This window comes from Sebastes fasciatus, chromosome 13, assembly GCF_043250625.1.
Source record: "Sebastes fasciatus isolate fSebFas1 chromosome 13, fSebFas1.pri, whole genome shotgun sequence".
In the NCBI taxonomy this organism is placed as follows: Eukaryota; Metazoa; Chordata; class Actinopteri; order Perciformes; family Sebastidae; genus Sebastes; species Sebastes fasciatus.
The window spans coordinates 23,235,460-23,263,033 of NC_133807.1; the positions used below are offsets into that span (position 1 = coordinate 23,235,460).

The 27,574-nt window shown below is 40.7% G+C and overlaps 1 protein-coding gene and 1 long non-coding RNA gene across 4 annotated transcripts in view; one reads left to right on the forward strand and one right to left on the reverse strand.

The window, feature by feature from the left end:
- Nucleotides 1-27,209, forward strand: part of LOC141780829 (uncharacterized) — a 111,205-nt gene extending 83,996 nt beyond the window's left edge. Inside the window, exons 5-6 of one of the 2 annotated variants that reach the window (XR_012596727.1) lie at nucleotides 22,496-22,649; nucleotides 26,891-27,209. This is a non-coding gene — a long non-coding RNA (uncharacterized LOC141780829). Of the gene's footprint in view, nucleotides 1-22,495; nucleotides 23,308-26,890 lie in introns of those variants that run through there. The other variant, XR_012596726.1, reaches the window with a different exon arrangement.
- Nucleotides 4,224-24,864, reverse strand: kcnj19a (potassium inwardly rectifying channel subfamily J member 19a). 2 transcript variants are annotated; one of them, XM_074656227.1, is made up of 3 exons: nucleotides 23,806-24,862; nucleotides 9,879-10,095; nucleotides 4,224-5,651 (listed from the first exon to the last, which is right to left on the reverse strand). In XM_074656227.1, exons 1-3 carry the CDS (start codon nucleotides 24,475-24,477, stop codon nucleotides 5,005-5,007), a joined length of 1,536 nt encoding a protein of 511 aa, XP_074512328.1. In that variant the 5' UTR covers nucleotides 24,478-24,862; the 3' UTR covers nucleotides 4,224-5,004. The 2 variants fall into 2 exon arrangements, with proteins under 2 accessions (XP_074512328.1, XP_074512329.1); XM_074656228.1 differs by lacking the exon at nucleotides 9,879-10,095 and having other exon boundaries at nucleotides 5,513-5,651; nucleotides 23,806-24,864.
- Nucleotides 27,210-27,574: the final 365 nt, after the last annotated feature.

The window sequence follows — 27,574 nt, forward strand, 5'->3', positions numbered from 1 at the left end:
CTGCCCGACTCAGCCCACCCCTGCAGCGAACACGTCCGTGTCGGCTCCATTGCTGGAAATGATAATTCCTGTTGTCACACACTAATGGTCATTGGTGCAGAACTGCATCGCCGCGTGGAGAGTAATGACATTAATTCTGTGGCGATGGGTGTCAGCGTATATATGAGGCCAATTTCTTGGGATGTAAGTAGGATGAGGTCGTGAAATTATTAAGAAAGTACATCGGTCATGTGGATCGTCTGATTGCTTTTTGTCCTCTGGTAAGACTTGACACATAGGTGTGGTTAATCACTTCAATTAAAATAATAGAAGGATTTATTCACACGAGCAGGAAGGTAATTGTGAGCATGGCTGGATTAAAGTGCTTAAGGGCCCTGGGCAGAAATGAGTTATGGGCCACTATTGATTACACTATTTCATTTTATGTAGGGATATTGACATATACTGTGATATGGTACGTTTTAAAGTTTTTAAGGCTCAGTTTTAAAGCTACAGTGAAGATATGGCATCATATGAAACAAGAAAACCAAAGGAATCCATCGGCACCAACCATGTCATACTAGGTTGTCTTGAAGGAGGCTAAATAATGCTCCAAACTTACACTAAATTTTGGCAAAGAAAAACTGGCATGGCCATTTCAAAGAGGTCCCTTGACCTCTGACCTCAAGATATGTGAATGAAAATGGGTCCTGAGGGTACCCACGAGTCTCCCCTTTACAGACAGGCCCACTTTATGATAATCACATGCAGTTTCCAATAATAAATATATACATACATTTGCATAAAGCAAGCATTTTTTCCCACTGCCATGTTGATAAGAGTATTAGATACTTGACAAATCTCCCTTTTAGGTACATTTTGAACAGATAAAAAAGTTAGTTAATTTGCGATTAATCAAGATTAACTATCGACAATCATGCAATTTATTGACAGCCCTAATGTTTATGTATATATACTGTATATATATATATATATATATATATATGACCAAGTAATGCTAAGTAATGCCTGTTTTGAGCAAATCAAGCAAATTAAATGCCTGATAAATCAAGCTGTCATCACATCGCTGCAGAATCCTGTAAATCCGCACAAGGCAGCCTTTCGCGGCGGTAGGAGATGCACTGGGCTTTCCATTAACTATAATGTAAACCCATCCGTGTCACAAGTAAATGCTCAGGGAAAGTGCTGTGGTGATGTAGTTTATAGAGCGAAAGACACACAGGAGGGCAGGAGGGTGGTGGTTGGGTCCATCAAACACAATACTTTCATCCAGGAGACCGCTGTATGTGTCCTGTGCGTTATGTTTCACTTTCACTTTACAATCAGCTGTTCATCCGTGTCCCGTGTTCACAACGTCCAGTCACATTTCCACTTTACAAACAGAGTCATTTTAAACCATGTTGTTTTTTCCTGAACCTAAGCAAGTGGTTTTGTTTAATTCACATAAAGCATGTTTACTGCGAGCGAAAAATTACGCCGAGGGGTCTGACAAAGCGTCAGCATGTGATGAGTTGGGATGAGAACGTGTTGGCGCCTGGGGCTTCAAAATCCCCACCCCCCACACCACAAAATACAGCAATCAATGACTGTCAAAGACTAAATAATCTGTGCAAATTGGTGGAAACAATCTTCTTTTTAGGTTTCATCTTATCCTCAGGTTTGTCCCAAGCTTCAGTTAACATTAAGATAGCAGTTCAAATGGCTCTGAACTCCTGTTTGGCCAGTGAAGGTGGAGACTCGGGTGGGGGATGGGGGACTTAAGACACAGTCACTGCTTTCAATCTCTGCCAAGTCGAGAAAAACGTGAGCTGTTCTGGCCAGTTTGCTGCCCACATCTATGTGTATTTTCAGCTATTATAAAATAGATCTGGTTTCATGGTTGTTTGACCTGCTTAAAAAACAACTGGGCCGATCAGAGAGTGTGTGCCGGAGCAAATAATTGCCTAAAATGGCAACAAGCGTGTGTGAGATCGACACGGTTTTACAGGCTGCTGTAAGCCCACATATTGAAGTACCCTTAAATCAAAATACATCTTAAATAAATGTACATTATCTGCTCTAAGCAACCGCTAACGCAGCTTCAATCTCAACTGAAAGTGACGTCTGTGGGAGAGACATTTCACTCCTTTTATCTGGTTGGGGCAAAACAAAATACCCCCACCAACCCCTCGTCAGAGTGATCAGCATGATCATTGTGAAGTAGTTAGTAAGTGAACATACATCAATCACATGAAAAGCTATGTGTCAGAGTGTCATTACTGGTAAGTGCTGTTTATCTGTTTATCTATACATCAGCTTTTCTTAAGCATGCTGTGCGGTGGAATTGAGGAACACTGGATTGGCATGTTTTTGATTAATTGCCATTAAATGTGACAGATATAAAAGTGTTTTGAACTGCTACCTCCTGATTTTAAAGGGATAGCTCAGATGACGGTCGGCATGCCCAGCTTGGAGAAACAGACAGGAGCAAAGCAATACAGTGCTGTGGACGTGGCTGGCAGAAAAACGCATTTTAGCCACCTAAAAGAAAGGCTCACCTACAAAAATTGAAATCCGTTTAAGTGTACGCTGTATTTAGAATATTTTCCGACGGGGAACTGAACTGAAAGTGAAATATATCCATACTGTTTTTGTCAGCTGAGCCTGCTGGCTTTGGAGAGAGCATAGATAAGTTCCACTTTCAGTTCAGTAACCTGTCAGAAAGGAGAAGGAAAGGACTGTCTGACGGCAAGATAAAGTTGTGAAAATATTCTAAATATAGCGTACACTTAAACAGATATTGATATTTTTAGGTGGGTCCGTCTTTTAGGTGGTTAAAAAGAGTTTTTCTGCCGGCCTCGTCCACAGCACTGTATTGCTACGGTGTCCGGTCTGCTTCTCCAAACTAGGGGCGTACCGTCATCTACTGTAAGTAATGCACCTACTATGCATAAGTACCTCATACAACCCCACTTCAAAACACCTGAACTGTCCCTTTAATAATAACGGAACAATGTGTGACAGTTAAAAAATAAGTAAATGAATAGAGTAAGACTTTGCTGCTTCACCTTTATTGATTAACTGAATCTGTAGGTCACGTAATGAAAGCAATAATTAACTTTCGGTAGATGCGTCGGTCAGTCTCATCATCATACTCAGTTTCATTATTAACTGTGTTCTGTGTCTTGTAATGAGCCTATTTCTATTCAGCGTTGTGTAATTTGGCCAATCATACGCAGCATGAGAACAGAGACAACCCACATGTGTTGTGTACAAACACACGCAGGAGGCTAAATTAGAGGAATCGAGTGCACGGAGCAGTTCTGTGTAAGCTGAGAGGGTGGTCGACGCTGCAGGTGCATAATGAGAGGGGGAGGGTCTCTGCCAGTGTGCAGTTGAAGCATTGATTTTCCGTCTTTGTGCGGCCGTAGTGGTGAAATTAAGGCTTAGATGTTTTAAGTGCACCAGATCCGCTGACCCCGTGGTGCTGAATAAGCTTTTTGTTGGGGTTACATTTGTACATACCTGGATTTAGTTTAGACCTGTGTCTGTTGCTCTAAGCTCAGTTCGTTCTTTTAAACTGTTAGAAGACATTACGGTTCTGGTCTATGGAGGACGGAACCTGCCAAAATAAATGAATAAATACACGTGTTGAGTGACAACCCCCTCATTTGCTTAATGAGGTAGACATGCATAAAAAAATGTGTAATGAAAAAAATATTGTAATATAACAAATAGGTTTGGGGAAATAAATAAGGGGTGAAATGCAAAGGTAAAATCGTGCATAAATAAATAAATGCATAAATATATAAATAAATACATACATTTAAATAAAAAATAAATTCAAAAATAAAATGAATAAATAAAAATGCAAAAACAAATAAATACATTTATAAATTAATAAAAATAAATACACAAATACATAAAGGGGAAATTAAACAGAAGAGTAAATAAATAAGGAAATTAATACAAAGATAAATAAATGAAGAAGCAAATTAAAACAGAAACATCCATTTATGTCACATTTGATCAATTAATTATGGCTACATTTATTTTTAATATTACTTTAGCTACATTTAATGACATATTTATTTATCAAGTCATTTAATTATTTATTTATTCATTTATTTTTTATTTTGTCAGGTTCTGTCCTCCATACTGGTCAGGGGACTGTGCTATACAGTAGATCTCCAATTCCACTGGCTGTTGATACAAAAGCTGAACAAATATGACTTAAAATAAAATGTCTATGTACATACCTGGATAAATGGATATAAAGCAAAGATTGTGGTTGTGTGCTCGGAAATACATTGGAGATAAGACCACATAATCCATTGTTTGTCAGACATGACACCTCGGTGACCACATTACCTCCCTCTCTGGACCGATGGGTTGACTATAATCAGCCTCCATTCTCCCATAAACACACTTCATATTTCTCTCTCAGCAGTAGCGTAGCTCATTATCCTCTCCCTCTCATATGCACTTAATCCACTGAGGAAAGTGTCGCTTGCCAAGGGGACAAAATTAGGGCATTAACAACAGCCTATTAAAACTGCATTGCATGGCACTACTGGATTACTTATTGACATCTAGCAAAACTGTTGGACTAACTTTTTTTTTTTGGTGTGACAACAATGAAAACACAAGGAAGAGAAAGATCAAACAGCATTTATTATCATCTTTATATAATGTATATATAGATAAAACTAAGATTGACTATTAAGTGGTGCATACATGGATTTAGTGTATACATGCACAACTCTTGCAGAATGATCAAGTTCGCATTAAGCATGAAGTTTGTGTTTTCTTCTTGTTTGTGTGTAACAAAGCCTGCATGAATGCCTGCGCTATGAAACACAAAAAATCACAGTAATTCCAGTAAAGGTTGTGTCTCAAGAAAAAAACAAACAACAAATCAATAAATTGTCAGTAAAACTGTTTTTTTTTTGCTATCACAGCCTCCAAAGGTAAGGTAAAGTCTGAGTCTGTTTCCATGCGTGTGTCCTCCGGTCTGTCCGGGTTTCAGCGGTCAGCGTTCATCCTCCGTAGCTTCGCTGGCAGGTTGTCCTCGGGCCTCCCTCCAGCTGAGAGCAGGGGGCTCTGCATGGGGACCGGAGCAGGGGACAGTGTGGGCGTTAGGCTGTGCTGGTACAGGTCTCCAGTAGACTTGGTCATGGGTTCAAAGCCCACCTTGAGGGACTTGAGTTGCAGTCGATTCTCTGCCTCAGGCCCTTGCGAGGAGCTGAGGCGCTGCAGCTTTAGGGGCAGGTCTCCCGTGCTGCAGGCCTTCTCCGAATGCTGGGAGCTGAGCAGAAGCACCTTCCTCTGCAGGTCCTCCTTCCCGGATGAACTCATCCTTTGCAGCTTGCTCGGCAGTCGACCCCTCCTATCGTCTGATGCGTTGATGCAATCCACGGAAAACACCCTGGCACGCCGGGCGCCGAAGCTCTCAGTCAGTGCGGGGGTGGGAGTGGATAGAGGTGAGGGCAGCGAATTCTTCTCTTCATGCTCCTTGACGCTGTGCGGTGGTGTCGGCACCTCGAACGTGCTGTGAAACTGAGAGTAGTCTACCCTGAAAAAGCCCTCCTCCAGGGACATCACCGGCAGGAAGCGATGGCCCCATAAAACCTCATCCTCGGTATATGACGTCCGTGCCTGGCATGTCATACCTATAAGAGAGTGACAGGGCAGTAATATTAGATAATACATGGAGTTCAGTTCCAACAAAACAATTATGGCTGATAAGGAGGAGCGTGAAAGGGCAGCGTTCCCTCCCATTATCTCTTTTTCCGCTCTGCTCTTCTTTATTGCTTATGGAATCACCGCTTCATGCTTCTTCCTATACGATCTATAGTCCAATTTAGTCACATACTGGAGATTGAATACAGTAATTTACTGTGTGCTACAGTAAGGATTCTTGCCATTTCCTAAATGGTTCATAAAAAGCTGCTAAACAGTTATTACTACTGACTATTATCACTACTTTTTCACATCTTTTCATATTCTAAGCATGTCCTCTCTAATGCACTGAAATATATGAATAACTATGATATGAGATAAAGGACATCTTTATGTACCATTTTAGAAAGTGGCGTTTATCTGTCTTTAAATATTCCTTTGTGGAGGTCAAAGCAGTGCTTGTTTGTCTCCATGCAATGCTGAGCTATTCCCGTTGTTGTGTGCTTTTAATATGCGGGAGATGTGAGAGATGCCTGTTATTAGTGTGGCTTGTGTTGGTCGTGATAATTGCCAGTTTAAATCCGGTCAACATAATAAGCAGTCCCCCAACGCAATTCGCACATCAATACATCAATGTCAAGAGCCATGGGTCCTGTCTGAACATGCATTTATGTAACCTGTGGTGCTGATTGTGGATTGTGCTGGCCTGAATCTCTGTTTATCTCAAAGACAATCATCTATTGACAAACTGAAGTCACGCTCTTTTGGCAGTTGTTAATTATTTGTCCATAATTCAAGGATTTTATAGTAATGTTAGTGCCTGTGTGTCTGCTGTATACAGCAGGGGTCCTCAAACCTTTTGGGGTCAGGGACCCCTTAAAGGGGTTTCCAAGGACCCCCTCATAATCGTAACACAGATTAAGCATAATGCTTACTACCATTTATACTCTTGGATGTCATTGGGACTATTTGTATTCTTAAACTTTTCAACCTAAATACTTCAGACCTGTTTGATAATGATAAACAGAAACACATTTCAATTTGAATCATGTTATCACCACTTTATTTTGACCTGATCTTTCCGGTTGCTTTGTAATCAGATGTCGCTTTAGCTTGGCCGGCTTCATGGCTTCATTCGCGAGCACCTGAAGACACGTGACTTATTTTGGTCTCCTGTCGCTGTTGCTCGATATAACTGTCGTCATATTTTCTTAGCGTCACTTGACGATGTGGAATGACTCAAATATTTCTCCATGCTCACTAGCTAGTTAGCTGGCTAATAACTAAGGGATAATGTACAGCGAGCTGGTCATTATTGTGAAATAAACCCCATCTTGCATCGCCCTGCAGGGGTTTATTTCACAACAATGACCCGGTAGCTGTACATTATCCTGCTTATCACACGGTTACTTACTAAGAAATCAACAATTTGACAAAAAAACGGTCCACCAGAGTCCGACATCAGAACTGCGTCCATAGCAACGGTCTGTTATACATAGAAACGGTCTGCTATAAAGTAAATAACAGACCTGAGAACGCCGTGATTGACCAATCCGAATTGAGTTTTCAACCTAGCCGTGTAAGAAGCCAGCTAAGCAGCAGCAGGAACGGTTCGTTGCGCCTTGAGTGAAGTGACTGATTCATGGCAGATTGATGTGTCACAATCATAGTTTCTATCGGCCCAAAGCTAACGTTGGTGGGAGTAACGGACACAATATGCTTGTTATATTGGCCCAAATGGTTCCCGTCTGTAGATATGTACTTTTTAATGATACAGCACAATTTTATAATTTATAGCAAGTTATTTCACGGACCTCCTGACAGAGAGCCACGGACCCCTGCAGGTCCCTGGACCCCACTTTGAGAATCACTGGTGTACAGGATTATAAGAGCTTGCAAACATATTAAACATATTTATTCCATTTTGACCTCTTGTAAAAATAATTTTCTTGACATTTGGATGCTTGTTGGAGGTTGATCGTGATCAATAAGCACTAGGTCCATATTCTTTCTGATCCAGTGGCTCTGCTTCCACCTGAGCTTCTCTGTTAAACACTACAGTTAGCAGTAGAGTAGGAGTCTGAGCCCGACCTGAGGGATGATATGTGCAGTGTTATGTCATAGCCCGATGATGCTATTCCAGGCTCACTACTCATCTTTATCCACAGAGAAGTCAGTTCTACATTTACACAAAGGTCATTTTTATTCTTAATTAGCCCAGGGGCTTGGCTTTAATCACCAGGGTGAGTCCAGGATAATTTACCAGCTGTATTCTCCTCTCTCACCAGGAGAATGACTGTATTAATGCTGACGGTAGATACATAAGACAGCAGTAATACCGGTGCAGTGGAAGCCTGTGGGTTTAGAGCCTGACGGGCATGCCAGTTTTGTTTCATCATCCAGGCGTCATATGAGTATTCAACCAGCTGGTTAATGTGTACTGCATCTTGCATAAAGATAAAAGCCCTCAGCACAACTTTGCAAACACTTGGCAGACAGCGAGAAGGGCGTCCCTGAAGAACACTTTATGTAAAATTCCTGGCAGTAGCCTTCACTGGGACTGTTTACAGAGCGCATTGTGATGCTCTGCCTTTTTTGTGAGACTCTATTTGAACCTGGCCACTGCAAGAATTTAAATTAACACCTCTTGCAGAGAGGTGTGTGTCATCTGCATATTAGTGAAAGTGTAACCTACAGATGGAGTTGAAATGCCAGAGCAAAAAAGAGTTAAGGGACTTACATCAAGCATGTTGACTACCCAATACTCAATGGTTTACTTTGCATAGGTTTGTACCATGGTACTAGAGCGGCGACGATTAGTCAACGAATCGACAGAAAAATAATTGCTCACTATTTTGATAATCGTTAATTCGATTAATTTTTCATGCAAAAATGGCAGAAAACATTTGTTTTCAGCCTCTCAAAAATTTTTATTTCCTGCTTCTCTCTGTCTTATATCATATTAAACTGAATATCTTTGGGATTTGGACAAAACAGGACATTTAAAGACATCACCTTGGCCTTGAGCAAATTGTTCATTTTATTCTCTTTAGCTGCTTACCGCGGTTCAGGGTCACACACTGTTTCACAGCTGACAGAAAATCCTTCAGTTTTGAGGAGAACACATTCTCATTCATTCATTCACATTCATTTTCTGACATTTAAAAACAGAATCAATGCTGTCCCTAAGACATGAACTAAAACTGACAAAGTGACTGCATTATAATCTGTGTGGTTGAAACATAATAGGAATGAGTTAGGGAGACAATCAACCAGCTGAACAGCTGTGTCAGCAGCGGCTGGATGTGAGGGGGATACCTCTTAATGTGTTCGGGTTAATGGGATGCCTGTCAGTGGGATGATTACGAGATATCGTGGCCATTGAAGGTGACACTGCCGGGGCTTCCCTCTTTTGACTCCTCAGCTTTGAGTGCCACAGCACTGCGACACTAAACTTGTGGCTGCACCCTGATTTAATGGTATTATCAGCGGAGCACAGACCGTGTTGCCTGGATGCCTCTACGCTTCCCTGCTGATCCGTCCCTCCTGCTCTAAGCCTATTCAGTTCTCTTCTACAGCGGCGGCAAAGTGAGGGTTATGGGGGATGGTTAGAAGCGGAGCTAAAAAGAAAAGAGGGAGATGGATTTATTTGTGTTGGACTTGAGGGAAGAATCGTTCTGTTGCATATGCAACAGAGAGAGCAGTGTTGTGACTGGAGAGTACTCCAGCATGGCTGCCTTTAGTTTACAGCGGCGGCTCTAGAACAACGTCTCACAGGCTCTGAATTACCTCTGCTCTCAGCTGTCATCTGAAAAATGGAGTGGAACTTCGACTAAACCTGGGTCATTCATCAAAGAGACGCACGCATCTATGACCACAGGCTTTTATTATGCAAAGGTTGGGCATAAACCGATTCTGCAGTAAGAAAATATCCCTCATAATTCAATCAGGGTGTCAGTCTCATGTGTTGTTCTCATTCTCATGCGTTCTTCAAATATGCAATACTGTATAGGCGCCGAAATGACATTTCACAGAGTTTAGATTATGAGTATCTATTAGACAGGAATGTTATGTGGGTTCATATTAATACAGGAATTTACATTTAGATTGAGAGTGAGAAGAGTGAAGAAAGGAAGAGATGAGATTGGGATGGAAGTGGATACAAAAAATGAAAGAAGTGATGGGAAAAGGAGTTTAATTCAGGAGGAATCCCTCACCAGTGGTCTCCACGATGCCCTCGAGGATGACGACAATCTCAAACTGTTCGTTCGAGAGAGAGCGCTGAGATAAGTCGAAAAAGGGGCTCTTGGGATTGATTTCGTGGCAAATGGTGAGAGGGGACACCAAGAAGAGCTGGTCTGCACCCGTCCCAAAACCAACATCCAGCTCACACTGGTCCAGAGGCAGGAACTCGCCCTCGGGTGTCTGACGAGACTGAAAGACAGCCAAGAGATAGAGAGACACAAGTGGACAAACACAGAAGGGAAAGCCAAGAAAGATAGAAAAGAGACAGGAAAGAGACGATTAGATTCATGGAGTTGCAAATCAGAGGATTCTTGTTCTGGCACCGTTTGTCACAAATCCAGTTCAGTAACAAGATCTTTTACTTAAAGGAAAAGCATGTAGCATTTCAGGGGATATATTAGCAGAAATGGAATATAATACTTAAAAATATGTTTTCATTAGTGTATAATCATCTGAAACTGAGAAAATATGAAATATGTACAAATATTTGCATTAAGACAATATATAGCATATAACCACAGTGCAAAAAAGTAAATACAAAATTCTGAGAAGTGGGATCTATTAATTGTGTTAAATATAAATGCCAAAATGGTATAAATAAGAAATTAATAATAATATGTCTTGAATGTACAGCATAAATGCAGTATTAATGACAGTATTGCACAGTTAAATTATTGTACCGTTAAGTCAGTATTGTATAAAGCAGCTGATGGGTGAAATAAGTCCAGGTCCAGTCTATTGACTCAGAGTGTGTGACACTCAGAGGGAGGAGTTGTAACGTTTGATGGCCAGAGGCAGGAATGACTTCCTGTGGCGCTCTGTAGTGCATCTCGGTTTTAGTGCAACTCATAGACATCTGAAATGTGACAAGGATCCCCAACTAGACACATGCTTTCTTTGTAAGCCACTGGATATACTGTAACAGTGCATTGGATTTTATATGCAATGTTTTATTTAGAGTATAAGGAAGCAGAAGATAGGACTACAGTAGAACAAGTAGTACCTCAAAATTCAGTCTAAAGGTGTGATGGGGTGATTCTCTAAATTTACACATACTGTATATATCACGCTCCTGGAAAGGTGATGTAAGATGTTTTCTCTCCCCGTCTATCTCCATCGGTGCCCTGCTTGCAGTGGCCACAGACTTGGCGCTCCACATTGATTTCTAGAAGAAGTTGCAGGCGGACGTATTAGACAGCCGTGTTTGGACAGGACTTGCCCACAGAGTGTTAAGTGGTGCGGAAGCATTTAATTGCCCAGATGACGAGCTCAGCACCAAGTTCCTGGATGTATTTTCTCCTTTCCTGTCTTAATCTGTCTAATCAATCTGTTCACCTTTTCTCTTCTCATTTGCTTCCCTCACTTAGCATCTGTCTGTGTTACCTTTTTGCCATTTTCTTACATCCTGCTGTCAGAAAAGAGGCTTGCAACTCAAAAGCAGCTATATTTCAATATAAAAACTTGAAGCCAACCCTGCTGAAAAAAGTATTTCCATGTCATTTAAGAGAAAACATCTGACCTTCAAAGGTTAACATTATCTTTGCAAATCACCACATCTGGGATAATGAGGAGTAGGGTAGATTTCCATTGTGGTGAGATAAGACACTTCATTTGTTTCTTTTCTACTTAACCCGCGGGCGATCCCGACTGACTTTACTGTCTTTCAGAGGCTGTAGCCGGTTCAGTTTAATGGGGTTTCTATGGATACCCTTGAGTCTCCCCTTTACAGACATGCCCACTTTATGATAATCACATGCACTTTTGGGCAAAAACCATGCAGTTTATTTTTTGCATGCAATATAAATGTGTTATTTTCGCCTATTATAAAATGATGTATTTGAATATTTCTGCATACTGGGGTCCCTAAACAGTCTTGGAATTACATAAATTGGATATCACTGTAAAGCTGAGACTCTTGTGGATCCAATGAGCCCAGTTGTATTCATGTGTGATGATGTTAGTTCCCATAGTAGTCATTCTATTGTAGTGAGACCATTTTTTTAAATTTTACCTTACTGTATAAAATGACCTGTGGTGACCTCTAGGATAATCACAGCTTCATGAAACTTTACAACCACAAACTATAGACCTAGGGCATTCAGAAGATGGATGGCTTTCCTAGTTATATTGGGGGTTATGAGGGTTTTTCTGAGCAGTTTCCAGAATAGAAGCGCTTGCCATCTAATCACCGAAAAATGCAATTCTTGCAGAAATCTCAAAATGTCACGTTTTTGATACCAAATCACAGCATGGCTTTTTCTAAGGTGTTCCTTAAGGTCTTGGTGTCTTAATGTGGTATTTTGGAGGGATTATTGATCATTTGTCAACTCTCCATTGGTAAAAATTGGTTAAATTTAGCTCTAATTCTGTGTAACAAATGGTAAAATTGCTGCAAAGGGCTGCTAAACCCTTATACACTTTTACAATTTATTTTGAATAATTCATTCATTCATGTTTATTTCTGATTTATGACTAGATCAACTTGACACACAGTGCTGAGCTGCATCTTAAATTAATCTTCAGGTTCCCAGTTTTCAGATGATGTACACCACTTCTATGTGACATCTACTGTTGACCTGCTATCTCCCCCTAAAGACCTCTTGTACCCCTCTAAAAAAGACAAAAACTGGTCTGTTGTGGGTCTCAGAGGGTTAAAATAGTATCACAACAATTCTGCATGCTTGGGAAACGTTCTATTAAAGTTAACATTAAAATAACAACAAAAAAATCAGTGTCAAGTAGATTTTCTCATAAAGAATTTCATAACAAAAGCTATTTTCATACTCTTTTCTCTTTTTCTACATTGTTTCACCTCCAACCAATAATTTGGCACCAGCCACCCATCACCCACACACACACACACACACACACACACACACACACACACACACACACACACACACACGCACACACACATACACACACATACACACACTATCCCTCCACCACACACAGCTTCATAGTGATCTCCCACACAGTTACACACGGTCCCACCCCCTTCTCTACAACTATTTCTGCCATTTCTGGATCTTTTGTTCATGTTAATCCTACAATAATCGACACATTATTTCCACAAAGGCAGTTTCCTCTTTCAGCCTTTATCACTGAGTCAGTGTCATCTAGATCTGTTATTCCAAAATGTGAGGATAATAAATAGTAAAGTGGAAAATCTTTGACTTCAGCACACTGTTACTTACATTAGTTACATCAGATTGGTATTACTGTACCTATCCAAGCTCCCCATAGTTAAAGTTGGCACACCAGATTTGATCAGATGTAGTTAGCTAGTTAATTAAGTTAACACTACCTCAATCAGATGGTTGAAAACAAGTAGGCAACGTCCAGGTCTGAAAAGTGAAGCCAATACTGAAGTGCCTTAAACCTGCATTCTTTCTAATAGCCAGCAGGGGGCGACTCGTCTATTAATTATAACCTTTTGGGTACCTAAAAATGTCTTATTCAGCGTACTTAGCTCCACCCTTTTGTGTCACTTCTGGTTGCAAAACACCAAGATGGCGACGGCCAAAAAGCCAAACTCGAGGCTTCAAAATGACAGTCTATACACAAATTGGTGACGTCGCAGTGACTACGTCCACTTCTTATATACAGTCTATGGTGAAAACCCCCATTTTTTACGTTTCCAGCTGACTCATTTTGTAACGAGAACCAAAATGGTCTGAAATAATCACTTGACAACTATATCAGTACTGGACATGATGCTAACAGACTGAGGCTAAAGTTAACATGTCCCAAGCAAAAAGTCAACATCCTCACCAGTTGATGAACCATGTAAAAATATTTTACTGATATTGCAGTGTAGAGCTGGGTATGAAAGGGAAACATGTAAGATCAGACGCTTGTTTTGTTCTGATATAACCCTGTTTGGCTGCTTCATACTTGTTTGTCTTTTCAGACAGCATGTTTTCACTTTTAATATTGACAGAGAAAGGACTTTTAGGATGAAGACTAGCTGATGAGTTTGGCAAACGTAACGCTATCCCGGGTAACGCTGAGTTGCCGGAGTCCCAAACATCTCAAAATCCCCAAAAAGATCAGGACAAACCACGGCATAACTTTATTCTAAACTCTGATAGCATCCAGGACCGGCTTCTACACAGAGGAGAGATAACGTTACTTCACAGTGGATGAGCTAGTTGTAAACATGACTTTTTTTTTAAATTGTTACCTATAAACTATAGTTAATTATGTGCTCATTGGCCTTGGATTATGTTATTTCTGTAGGTGGAAAGCTAGTTAGCCAGACATGCTAACAATTGTAGTGTAGCCTACCGTATGTTAGAGTAGACACTCTGTTTAATCCATTACTTATACTTTTGCTCTTGGTTGTTTTTGGACAATCGCAAATGGATGGCAACGTACAGAAAGTTGAAAAAAAACAACACAAATATGAGCAGAAGTTGACTATAATAACATTAAAACAACTTTGAGAACTGTTGTAAACAGAATATTTATGCTGCAATTTCATTTTATGAAATGTGCTTCATGACATCATATTTACAGAGTTAACAGTTTTAAAAGTATGGGCATTTCCATTCATAAATAAATTGGGTTTTACTACATCTCTTCAAACTACTCCTGCACTATAGCAGCCACCAGTCAGAGTTATAGTTATAGTTTATCCCGCCGAGATGCTAACTGTGAATGAAGTGTGAGTAAACACACTTTGCATTGCCAGAAAGCATTGCTCTCTGTTTCTATCTGCTCTGAATATCAATGAGCTGCTCTTCTGGATTTATGTTGGAGAACCACTTTGATGTCAGGGGGGGGGGGGCATTGTTCAGGTGCTTACGGGCCGCTGAATACTGTTTAGGTGGATGTGGGTTATCCCATGCTGGCTAAGGGAAATTTCACTTTCTGTCATTGCCACTGAAGATTAAAATGATGGATGACTGTACGCAAACAGGCAAAGCTCCTTACACAGACCCCGTTGGCACTCTCCTACGCTTCTCCCTGCACAAAGATCCTGAGATAGCTGAGCTTGTCTACCGTTTTTTTCTTCATGTAAATCCCACACTCCTACAAATGAACACATCTCTCTCCCCGAGGTCTGACGTATCACAACAGGGACTTCTTTAAATTCATTTTCAACGATGCTTTTGGGGAAATTGTGCAGCAAAAAAACACTAGACGTGTACACAAACACATCTACCCTGTCAACCTCTCAGCTGCTCATTATCATTAGAAAGGCAGTGTGGTTTTGTTTTATGCTCACAAAATGAGGTGTCAGTGGATGATGCTCATGGATGAAGACAGGTTATAAATGAAATTGATTAGACCTAAAGTGGCCTGATCTTCCTTCCTACCCAACTCTACTCCATGCTCTGCCGGGCCCTCATCAATCAGCAGCCTGAGAGGGGGTTGGGGGAACTTGTAGGCAATCAGGTCGACTGACAAGCCAGCCGAATCACACAGGCTTCTCCTCTGCCAGATACCGTCTGCCTACTCGATATGTTTAGGAAGGTTGGGCCATCTAACATTTCCCCCAATTCAGTCAAGACTGATTGGGATGAATTGTTCAAATCAAATCAAGAGTTAAATGAATTAGACAGTCCAACGTGGGATGGACTGCTCAGTATTCATCTGGCCTCATAAACTGGGAATATGTAAACATGTACATGTGTCAAAGACACTAAAGCTGTGTTCACACTACGAGCGACACACCAACAGGCTACAAGTCAGTGGAAGCCGATGACATGAAGCCACAAACTGACTTGTTGCTGCGTGACACGCTACAAATAAAGTTGAGCTGGTCTCAACTCTTTTTCAGCGCTCCAATGACGCGGTGACGCGTCAACCAATCATAAGTTTTTGTTTCACCCTGTTCAATACCATCTAAAAACAGGCCGTTACTAGTTCCCAGTGCTATAGAGTGCTACGTGATCATAAAGAGTCTCTAAAACAGTTTCAACAAAAAACATTATAACTTTCATGAAGGTAGGATGTTGTTGCAGGACTGTTGTATTAAACTGCCAGTTTGTGAGGTACACATCTGTACAGTATATCCACATGTTGAGTCAGCTGTAACACCTCGTGTTGAGAGTGCATAAAAACTAATTAGCAAGCGAGCAGAGAGGTTCAGTTAGCTTAAAAGTAGTTAGGAAAAAGTAATGGAAAACAGAGTGTATTTTCACATTAAATTGGTTAAATCTGGAAACTGGAAAATTATGTGTCCACACTTGCTTTTTAAGGCTGTTTTTGGAAATGATTTAAATCTCTTCCTCCTGCTTCTTTTGGTTAAAAACAAAACAATGTTTTACAATATATGTATGTGTATGTATATGTATGTGTATGTATATGTATATGGATATTTGACCAGGAACATTTCAAAGGAAAAGTGCCCTAAATGACAGGGTGTAACGCCCTAGACCTCTATCAATTTATCATGATTTATGTTTATTTATTATTATTATTATTATTTATTTATTTATTTATTTTTATTTATTTATCTATGTATTTATATTCATTCTTGTACACTTTATATATATATATTTTTTTTTTTTTCTGAGTGCCCTCCGGGTATTGTCATGGGTGGGGGGTGGGGGGGTTATATACCAGTCCAAACATGTTTGTGCAATGGTTTGTAAGAGTTGTATTAGCAAAATGAATAAACTCTGTTTAAAAAAACCCCCCCAAAAAAACAACAACATTGTGCATCACAGTCAACATCAAAGACAGCCTGCTCAGTCACAGCTGGTTAAACCTCTACTGTGTCCTCTCTTTTGATCCACGGTCACTTACACACTGTATTTTAATACAAACAATCTCACATATTAGTTATCATTTTACATTTTTACATTTCTGTTGTCAGACAACTGAACAACCATAAAGTAAAGATTTGATTGCAGCACATAAAAGCCACCTGTTAACCAGGTGAACAACAATTCCTGTGCTGCTACAATTCACTATTATATGATGTAATAAACCAAAATACATCCTAACTAGAGACCATCTTGCGATGGGATCACACCAACCGCGACGCCAAATTGGACCAGGGGTGTAAAGTGGGATGAAAACGTCAGTTTAGAGGGCTAAAATGAAAATAAAAGATTTCACCGAGTCAATGTGGACGTGGTTTAAGTTACTTTTACTTAGAACTGGATATTTCTGTTATTCATTATCCTTTCACACAATAACACAGACAGAAAGCTGAGGGCAAACCCATGAAAAAATGTCTGCTAGCTGTTTTTCACAGGTTTATGTGTGTAATAATGAGCTGTTCACACACATTATTGAGTCTTCTGCTGCATCTCTTCTTCTCTGCTGCTGGGCAAACGTCTGCATCATGGACCTTCCAAATTTTGAATGACCAATTACTGTTCACATTTCCAATTCACTAAAAACAGAACTCACTAAGCTGACAAAGATGGTCCATCTAAAGTTTAGGAAAAAACACCTTTTCGCCCAAATTCACATTGATTTTGGATAACAACATTTTTAGTACTAATATTATTTCACTTATTTATTCCTGCAATATGTGCACATGGCAATTATTTTAAGGTTAAGGTTTGTCAACTGAAGGGTACACTGTGCAACACTAATTGTTGTCAGTAATTAGATGCAAACTTCAAGCCCATCCACCTCTTCAACCTCCACACTCTAACTTCCCCCCTTGCTTTATATCAAGGGCGAGATATTACATAAATTGTCTGCATCAGAATTGTAATATGAAGGTATTTTTATGGGTACTGGGCTGCTCTGAAAATACTGATTCGCAGGATGGTGAAAAGCTGCTAGATTTGATTGTGAATGTGTTGAGGATGCATGTGAAGTCATACTGATTTTTGTGGCTGTAGAGACTTACTGGCTGCTTATCAGGCCAGTCAAACCAAGACAAAACTGGTATTAGATGTTGTATGGAGATACTATGCCTGAAATGTACTCTTTATGTCTCATACTCTGGTTTTGTTTCCTTCCTTGGAAAGTGTTAACCCTCAATGTGACACTTCGTGACTTTAGCGGTTGTTGTGGCAGAGACGGTGTCACAATGTTCTTGTTCCAAAATGTGTTTTGTTGTGACTGTGCTGCCTCTGATTTCTACTTGGGTGCAGAAAATACTGTAACAAGGCTCATACATTATTATAGTCAGGAGCCTGAAGATGTTTATTCAAAAATAATAATGCATTATTTCTGACTTCAGTCTACTGGTTCAGACATTACAAATTATGCACACTCCACCGCCCACATGCCTTCTTTTGAGAAGATTTTGTCTGTATATGTGTGCGTGATTTTTTGCCAGTTGACAACCTCCCGCTCTGAAAAGTGAAGCCAATGAAGAAGTGCCTTAAACATGCATTCTTTCTAATAGCCAGCAGGGGGCGACTCCTCTGGTTGCAAAAAGAAGTCAGATTGTATAGAAGTCTATGAGAAAATGAGCCTACTTCTCACTTGATTTATTACCTCAGTAAACATTGTAAACATGAGTTTATGGTCTCAATCGCTAGTTTCAAGTCTTCTTCAATACAGCATGATGTTCATTTAGTAAATTATGGTCCCATACAGAGTCAAATAGACCATAAAGCAGGGTATGCTTTAGGGCGTGTCTACCTTGTGATTGACAACTTTAACTTTAACTTTAACCCTTTCACATTGTGTTTTCAATTCATGAAAGTTAATTATAACCATTTTGGTCGCCTAAAAATGTCTTATTCAGTGTTCGGTTGTACTTAGCTCCACCCTCTCGTGTCACTTCTGGTTGCAAAATACAAAGATGGCAACGGCAAAAAAGCCAAACTCGAGACTTCAAAACGGCAGTCCACAAACCAATGGGTGACGTCACGGTGACTACGTCCACTTCTTATATACAATCTATGATTTCTGCACTGAAAAACATCCTCTACAACTGTGTGACTCTGAATTATTCAAGTAGAGCATAAAAAGCAGAGCGGAGCGGGAGCAGTCCAGAGTCTTAAGGTTTTCTGGCTCTGTGGCTCACTAATCAATGACTGCAAGGCCTTTCTTTCTCCAGCCCTCCACAACCTGATAGTATAATTGCATCTCCATTCTTATTAGATAAGAAATGGAAATCAATTCCAGTTCTAGTGACTAGTGTATATAGCCCATCCTGCAATCCTCTGAGGAGATATACAGCCGAGAGGATTTCTCTCCCTCGTATGTCTCTGAAATAGATTCACGCAATGAAAATATTAAGAGAAAAATCTGTGGCAATTCTTTTTATGCCTCCCTTTTCTTATTGCGAGCCTCTCTCCAGCTCTTTCACCACTTTCCATCACTTTCAATCAATTCCTTCGCTCTCTCCTCCCTCCCGGTAATACCAGAGTCATATTTTCAGCGAGGATGTTCCACCAGGATGCCCTCTGAGGCTGTCATGGACGCGCTGCAAAGCTGCATTTCAACTGCTTATGGTGGCAGTCTGTATGACAGCTTCCATTGGTCTGTCTCTCCCTTCTCTCTGCTCTGTGCTGTCTGCTGTCACCCAGTAATCACCCACGACAGTTCGGCGGAGCTCTGGTGTCCAAACACATGCAGCGCCAACAAGTGGCTCCAATTTCAACAGGCTTTGTCATCTGACAGGGCTCTGTAGATTTAAGTTTATGGTATGTTGCAACTCAGACTGGACAAAATGAGAGCTTCATCTCAGCACTCAATTCTACATCTACAGCTGTTACTTTGTCACCTTGTCTGATTGACAGCGGCCATGTGTGCCAATTCACACATGTATCCAGGACACAGCAGGCTGTGTGTACTGGCGCTGTCTGAATGATGGGATATCTATTTCTGTTATCAGGCCATTAAATGTGCGTTAACGGTCGCTATATGCCTCATAGATGTGGGTCAATAGAGGCCTACTAGACCTACTATGTTGTAAAAGTGAAACTTAAAAGCAGCACGTTCTAACATGTTGTAAAACTGAATGTAACGTTACATTTGAACACAAACAAAAAGGCTTTTTTTTAGGTTTATGCAACAAAACTACTTTGTTAAGTTTAAGGGAAAAGATTCCACTTCTGCTCCTGTCACAATTACTACGGTCGCTAGAGGTCTCTGTCCTCTTCTTTTATTCCTTCTTTCAGTGATCGACCATGTGAATAGATGATAAAACCTACTATTGGGTGTAGTAGGCCTCTGTTGACCCACATCTATGGGGCTTATAACCACTGATAACCACATTTAATGACCTGAGAACAGTCTAATTGGTTGATATTGATGACATTCTTCTTGGTGCAGATATGAAGGACTTTTCTTTTATTTCTGTCACTACTGACTTGGGCACCTAGAAGCAGTCTCCTGTCCCTCCGTTGCAGGTCAACTGACCCAAGAACAGAGCTTAGTGAGCAGTGAGGCCCTAGCTAGCAAAAACCAGAGAGAAAGGAAAGATCCAAACTCTGTACCTGGTTGTTACATTCCCATACAACAAAACTGCAATGTGAATTACGTCTCGAGGGAAACTTATTTTGTTGCGGATTACGTACATTTTTGACGTATCTCAAATACGTTTGTAAGGATGGCCCACATAGGGAGGAGGTCAGGGTGGTGGATGGGTCAAACAAACACAAACACAGGACTTTCACCCAGGAGACCGCTGTTAGTGTCCCGTGTGAAACTCAAAGCCAAAGTTCATTTATTTTAATTTTAAAAAAAATGTCTGTAGCTTAATAATGTAACAAACGTAGTCATTTTAAGCCAAACATGTTTAAAACTGTTTAATACTGAGACCGTGATCCAGGAGAAAATACGTTTCCCTCAAAATGTAATTGAGAATGCAGTTTAGTTGTATGGGAACGTAATTTTGTAGGAGACAGGGTTGAGTTGTGGCTCACTTCTACCCAGAGGTCAGTAGGTCTATGCATTGCACCAGGAGGAGCACTTGGGGAGTGAAAGATTGGTACCTTTATCTTACGCTGCACTGCACTGAAAACCGTTTTGTGTCAACATCCCCCAACTACACGAATGGGGTCGAGAGTAACAGTGCTTTCACGCCTAACATGGTTGGTTTGGTTAAAACGAACGCTGGTGCGTATGCTCGGGTACTGCAATTCATTTGAGCTTTCATATCATGAGGTGGTGGCAAAGAAATAAGTCTGATTGTAGAAGAGTTTGGGTGCATCTGGTTAGATTTGATGTCAGAGAGCTGTTCATTCACTCTGTTTTTGATGCAGCTTGATGTACAGGTCATCACAAAAACCTTTTCATAAACTCTCACAAACACATAGTTAATATACAAGTTAAAGAAGCATCCTCTCCCAGTAATGCCTGAGTATTTGATGAGGTATGACTTCTCAAAGCAGGTTGCAGTTCAACAGCACCACCAACATCTCTATACGGGGACTGCACTGAAAGCATTCAGTCTAAAATACTTACGTTTTTTATTTGTGGGTTTTTAAACATTGCATGAGATGTGGAATATCTAAACAACGCCTTTGTTCACGCACAATGACTCATTTAGGTTTTCGTGTTATGTGCTCTGGCAGAGCTGCTGAAAAAATACTGTCTCGGTAGTAGAGTCTTTGAAGCGAAAGAATAAGGTTAATGCCCTGGAGCAAAACTGAAAAAAACCCACTAAGCAGCACACAGTGGATGCTGTATTTATTGTATTTCACAGAGAGGGAGTGTAAAAAAGACGTGAGGTTGGCTGAGAGGTCGTAGAATTTATACTGATAGTATTCCTTGCAGTCCAGAAGGAAAGGTAAAAGGAGAGTAGTTCGACAGTATAAAAAACTGAGCCTCAGTTACTATTTGGATGCAATGCAAGCCTTTATTTTTCTTCTACTTCTGGGTGCCATTGCTTCAGAAAAATCCTGCACGATCCTATAACTATAAGCTCCTGTGTGCTGATAAACTCCAATTCACAATCTCATAGGTGTGTTGCAAAGATGGAGACAGTGTGATTGATATGCTGAGAGCTTAAGTCTCACAGGAGAGACGAGGGAAGTCGACGCAGACATGTGTGATTGTACTCTGTGCCTATGGGGCTGTTCACTTCCTCCGTGCTTGTAACTGTGGAGTAGCTCGGTCCTCCCTGCCTGCCTGCCTGCCTGCCTGCCTGCCTGCCTGCCTGCCTGCCTGCATGCATCATTAAGCTGACCGACGCTGTGCTCGATGTGGCTGTGCAGCGGAGAACGCAGACATAAACAAGCTCCAAGCACCTCACTAATGCTGTTTGTCTTCTTTATGGGCCATTTTGCACATTGAACATGGATGTGGCTGAAAGGATCACTATTACGATAATTAAAAGAGGAGCCAGGCGACCAGTTGCTTCCATTCGTGGTCATTTTCTGCATTGTTGCTTGTTTTTCAGAGTGTGAGGTTTATTATTCCCCTAAAATCTGCTTAGCTCTTCATTAGTGGATAACCAACATTGTGACAAAAAACAGAGTTTATTGACCTTTTTGGTGATTTTTGGTCACTTTACATCCCAGGGAGGAGAAATAAAATAAAAAAAACCTAAAGAAAAGAAAGGTGGTAATGCATTTCTTTATGTCTGCCATAAATTCTCTTTATGTCTGCATGCTCTCTCCCAGGAGTGCTGTTTTACTGACTCCACTGATCTGTGGTAGTGTGTGAAGCTCCCTCTTACTGCTGATTCACTGAGCATAACTTCCTTCCTCAGGGGGCCACGTCCGCTTACTGATCTGTCCAGGTGGCACCACTGATGCTGGACGCCATGTCGACCATCTACACCACAGCGGCGCCTTCCACAAAGACCAACAGCCTTTACTGTCTCATCTCAGCACCACTCAGCCTCCCCATCCTGCAGGATTATGGTAATACTACCTTAAGCCTGTTTTGTTTAACAAGGTGTATATTGTGCGGGACCTGCTGCTCACAATTGCAATATGCAACTATTTCTTTTCCATATGGGCTCAGATGAGAGGAAAGGGAATAAAGATTCTTCAGAGACACCAGCTGTCAGTCATCCAATGCAACAGCAGGGAGTTTTACAAGTTATGATAAGTTAATATACTCCATGTTATCTCTTGACACTGCACTATTACAACAGGTAGTACTTTTCTTTTTTTTCTTATGTTTCTTTTTTTGTTTGTTTTATATATGTTGTTGTTGCTGTCTGTATGTTCATTTACAAGTATGTGTATGTATTCCTTTAACCTTAAAGGGACTGTTTGTAACTTTTTAAGCGTATAAATCTACCGGGTGGGCTGCTTACCTGCCTTCACTAACACACCGCGCGCATTCTCGCTGTCTCGCTCCACCTCTAGATGTGCATGTGCGCTCACTAGACACTGCAGGAGAGTTAGTTTAGCTCTGACAATATCTAGTGATGTTTGTGCAGAAATAAATGCTGCAGCTCCTCCAGGCCAACAGAGGTTTCCTGTGTCTTGTGAAGTGACGGGGCTCCGCAGCGAGTAACGTTATCGTCTCCGACCAGGCGCAGTCGGGAGGCAATAACGTTTCTCTTCCTGCTTCAGCCTCCAGGGCTGAAGCAGGAAAAGCGCGGTGCCAACACTAGGATCAGCATTGATTCATGGAGAGACCTTCGTCTGGTCAGCTAACATTACTGCCAAGCAGGTGAAATATAGAGTGATATTGTGGTTTTAGCTGACGTGTGTCGCCTCACTGTTTTGAGCGATGCTTGTTCATGTCTATGTAGAGCGAGCAAGCACTGACTTTCGTTGACTTAACAGCCTGATGTGTCACTGTTAACAAGCATTTCTGAAAGTTACAAATAGTCCCTTTAAAATTATTATTATTTTTTTAAATAAAAATAAAATTAAAAAATATACTCCATGTTTATTTACTACATGTTACCTGATAAAATTCCTTTATCTTGTTGTTTTATTGGTTAAAGAAGGTGTGATCTATGCACAGCATGTGCATCTTAACTCCAACCCAGCTCCAACGCCTCAGTTAGTTTTCACTTAGTTGATATCATCAGAGAGTTTGTGGTGTTGTTTTTCTTACCTTTATGAGTTTGCACCTGATCTGAGCGGACACCATGTGGCTGTTCCTCAGGTTTCCCACCCGGAACATGAGGCACAGTTTCCCGTCTCTCTGAGAGATCACCGCGTCCTGACTGAACATGAGCGTCTCTGCGCGTTTCTTAGGCTGGGACATCTTAATGAACATGCAGCCGATGAGAAAAGCGTCCACTATGGAGCCCATCAGCGACTGGAACAAGAAGAGGATGATACCCTCGGGACACTTCTCTGTAATGTACCGATAACCGTAACCGATCGTGGCTTCGGTCTCGATGAAGAACAGAAAAGCCGAGGGGAAGTTGTAAACATTGGCCACGCAGGGAGTGTAGGACGCGTCGTGTCCACCGTGAGTCAGGTCTCCTCGGATATACGCGATGATCCACCACATCGATGCCATGACCAGCCAAGCGATCGTGTACGTGAGGATAAAGATGAGCATGTTCCATCTCCACTTGAGGTCAACCAAAGTGGTGAAGAGGTCAGAGAGATACCTGCTGGTTTCTCCTCCAAGGTTTCCGTGCTGCACGTTGCAGCGACCGTTCTTATCCACGAAGCGCTGGCGTTTCTTCTTCACCGGAGCAGCAGTAAAAGCAGTAGCCCTATTGGTGTTAACCACCTGGTAGTCTTCGCCAAATTTCCTACGCAGTGCCGCCATTTGAGCTCTTTTTCTGATGTAAAAAAAGCAAAATTACTTTCTGTTTAATCCAAAAAAGTCTCCGAAAGTCTGTTTCTGCAGTGCGTAAAATGCGCCATGGCCACTTCTTTAGCGCGCGTAAATTCCTTAGAATAAAAAAATATATCACGCGTATGTGAGTGCGCTTATAAAGCACTAGTGTTATCCGTTTGTTATTTAAAAAAAAAAATAATATCCTCAATTCTCTTCCAGTTATTTTACATCATTTGACATCAGAGGATCTGTGTCTGTAGCTGTGCGCTCTGCTCCAGTCTCCACTCACTCTGTCTCACCACACAGATACTAGGAGCTGTCTACCATTCACAGCTTCTGGTGGGCTGTGGAGGATGAAGAGGGGAGTGTGAGTGAGGAAGACATGCGAGGAGAGGGAGGGAAGAGATGAGGGGGGAGTTACACAAGACTGCATTTGTGTGTAAAGAGAGAGAGAGAAAGAGAGAGAGGGATGGAGAGGTGGACAGTTTGACTCTTCTGTGTGGTTCATTTAGTCAATTAAATCAATGTAGGACTTAATTTATATATTGATTCATTAGCTGATTAATTCATTCATTCATTCCTCATACATTGTCTTTATACTGTAGCTGATACTCCAGGACACAGCAGGCTGTGTGTACTGCTAGGCGCGGTCTGAATGATGGGATTTCTATTTCTGTTATCAGGCCATTAAATATGCGTTATCGGCCGCGATAAGCCTCATAGATGTGGGTCAATAGAGGCCTACTAAGCCTACTACGTTGTAAAAGTGAAACTTAAAAGCAACACGTTCTAACATGTTGTAAAACTGAATGTAACGTTATATTTGAACACAAACAAAAAGGCTTTTTTTAGGTTTATGCAACAAAACCACTTCGTTAAGTTTAAGGGAAAAGATTCCACTTCTGCTCTGTCACAATTACTACATCGCTTATTTTACATGACATCAGAGGATGGCTGACTGTAGCTGATGTGCGCTCTGCTCAGTCTCCACTCACTCTGACTGGCGTGGTGCTCACCAGATACGAGGAGCTGTCTACCATTCATAGCTTCTGGTGGGCTGTGGAGGATGAAGAGGGGAGTGTGAGTGAGGAAGAGATGCGAGGAGAGGGAGGGAAGATGAGGGGGGAGTTACACAAGACTGCATTTGTGTGTAAAGAGAGAGAGAGAAAGGTGCACTGTTAAGAATCTCCCAGTAAAATAACAGTAAAGAACTGGCAGCAGGGTTGCCTTTATGTTACTGTAAAATTAACATTATTATACTGTCGCTGAAATTTACAGCTTTGTACTGTTAATGAAAAATACCTTTTGAACTGTTTTTTTTTTTATTAATTTAAAAAAAAATTTACAGTTAATTTACTGTTTAAAGATACATTATATAGCTGTTTTTCACCTTTCTTTTACATTATCTTACTGATTTGTTTTAATGCACTATTTAGGTTGTATATACATTTTAATAAACATTATTTTTTGCCTGGATTAAAAGACTTAGCAGGTTACAGACATAGGAAAAGTCACACTAAATACATTTAAAGGCACTTGTTAGGAAAAAAGTTATAATAGACTTGTTGACACTTTTCCCAAAATGTCTGTCTATAGCTGGCTACAAGCACAGAATGCAAACCAGAACAACATGTGAGAGAAAACAATAAAGCTAATTCACTGATTTTACAATCATGTACAATGTACAAGCTTCACATGAGCAGACCAGGTCCCAGAATTAAAGAAATACTGCATGAAACTGTTACTGATGATACTTTAGACAGTTGATCAGCAGCAAAGTGATGTTTTTTAAGAATGCGTTATAGTTAAAAACGGCCTACGAGCGTAATTTAACAGGTTTTCTTTTGTATTAACAGTAAAGCACTGTTTTTAGCAATAACAGGTTAATACTGTTGAAATCCTGCTGTAAATTAACAGCAATTGTTTACAGTGTGGACAATTTGACTCTTCTGTGTGGTTCATTTGGTCAATTAAATCAGTGTAGGACTTAATTTATATATTAATTCATTAGCTGATTAATTTATTCATTCATTCCTCATACATTGTCTTCACGCTGTAGCTGATCCTCTGTGATTAACAGCATGGAGGGGTCACACAAATCCTGAGTGATGAAATTGGAGGATCTTTGTGCTTTCAAGTTAAACTGTGCCATCTACTGGAAGGATGATCTATGTGCATATTTGATCTAATATACAGGCACATGAGCTATATCAGAGATATTGACTAATTGAATTGCAGATACAGTAATTCTTTGTGCTTCTGTTAACCTGTGATATATTACTAAAGCTTATTAAATTGAAGTAATAGCATAAAGTAAACAGTATTTTTCCAAAATCTGTCTAAAAGCTTTGCTCATTTTAAGTCTGACATTAAATCTGTGCTTCTCCTCTTCCCTGTGCAGCCTTCTTATTGATTTAGACACTGGATGGCTACTAGAGGGGAGGATTTCCTGGACAAGGATTCTCCCAAAGGACAGTCCTAAAAAGGATGCTACGTCCTTGGCTCTCCTTGGCCTCGTTTCAATCAGGCAGAACACAAAACGTCTGCATCTCATGTAAGTATTATTAACTAATGCATAATTAAAGGTTCAATCACACAGGTGGGATGAAGAAGCCCTCTACTGATCTAATCAGGTGACCCTTTTCTCAAGTGCTTTTGCCTCAGACCCTTAATTTGTTGAGACCCTGCAGGAGTGTTTCTGTCATGAAAGACGCCTGCGCTCTCAGAAAAAACACGATCCAAAATCTTTACAAGTTACGTCATTTATTGATGAAGTGCTTTTAATATCTTTCAAGATATTTCGAGCACTTAATCAATAAATTATGTGCTGAACTGATTTGGATCAAGAGTGTCAGCTGTGTACCGTTTTTAGTTGCTGATTTGGGGAGGCAACATGCCAGCAAAAGTTTAGTAAAGCAACAGGTATAAAGTGTAAGTTTGTACACAATTTGAAAACTAACAAATAAAAAAACAAAAGCCAAAACTAATGCAGTCTAATACAACAGCCCTGCAGTAAACCCTGCCTTCATGATGGTTATAATGTTAAGTTTGTGTTTAAATTGTTTTAGAGAGGTGTTGATTAAAC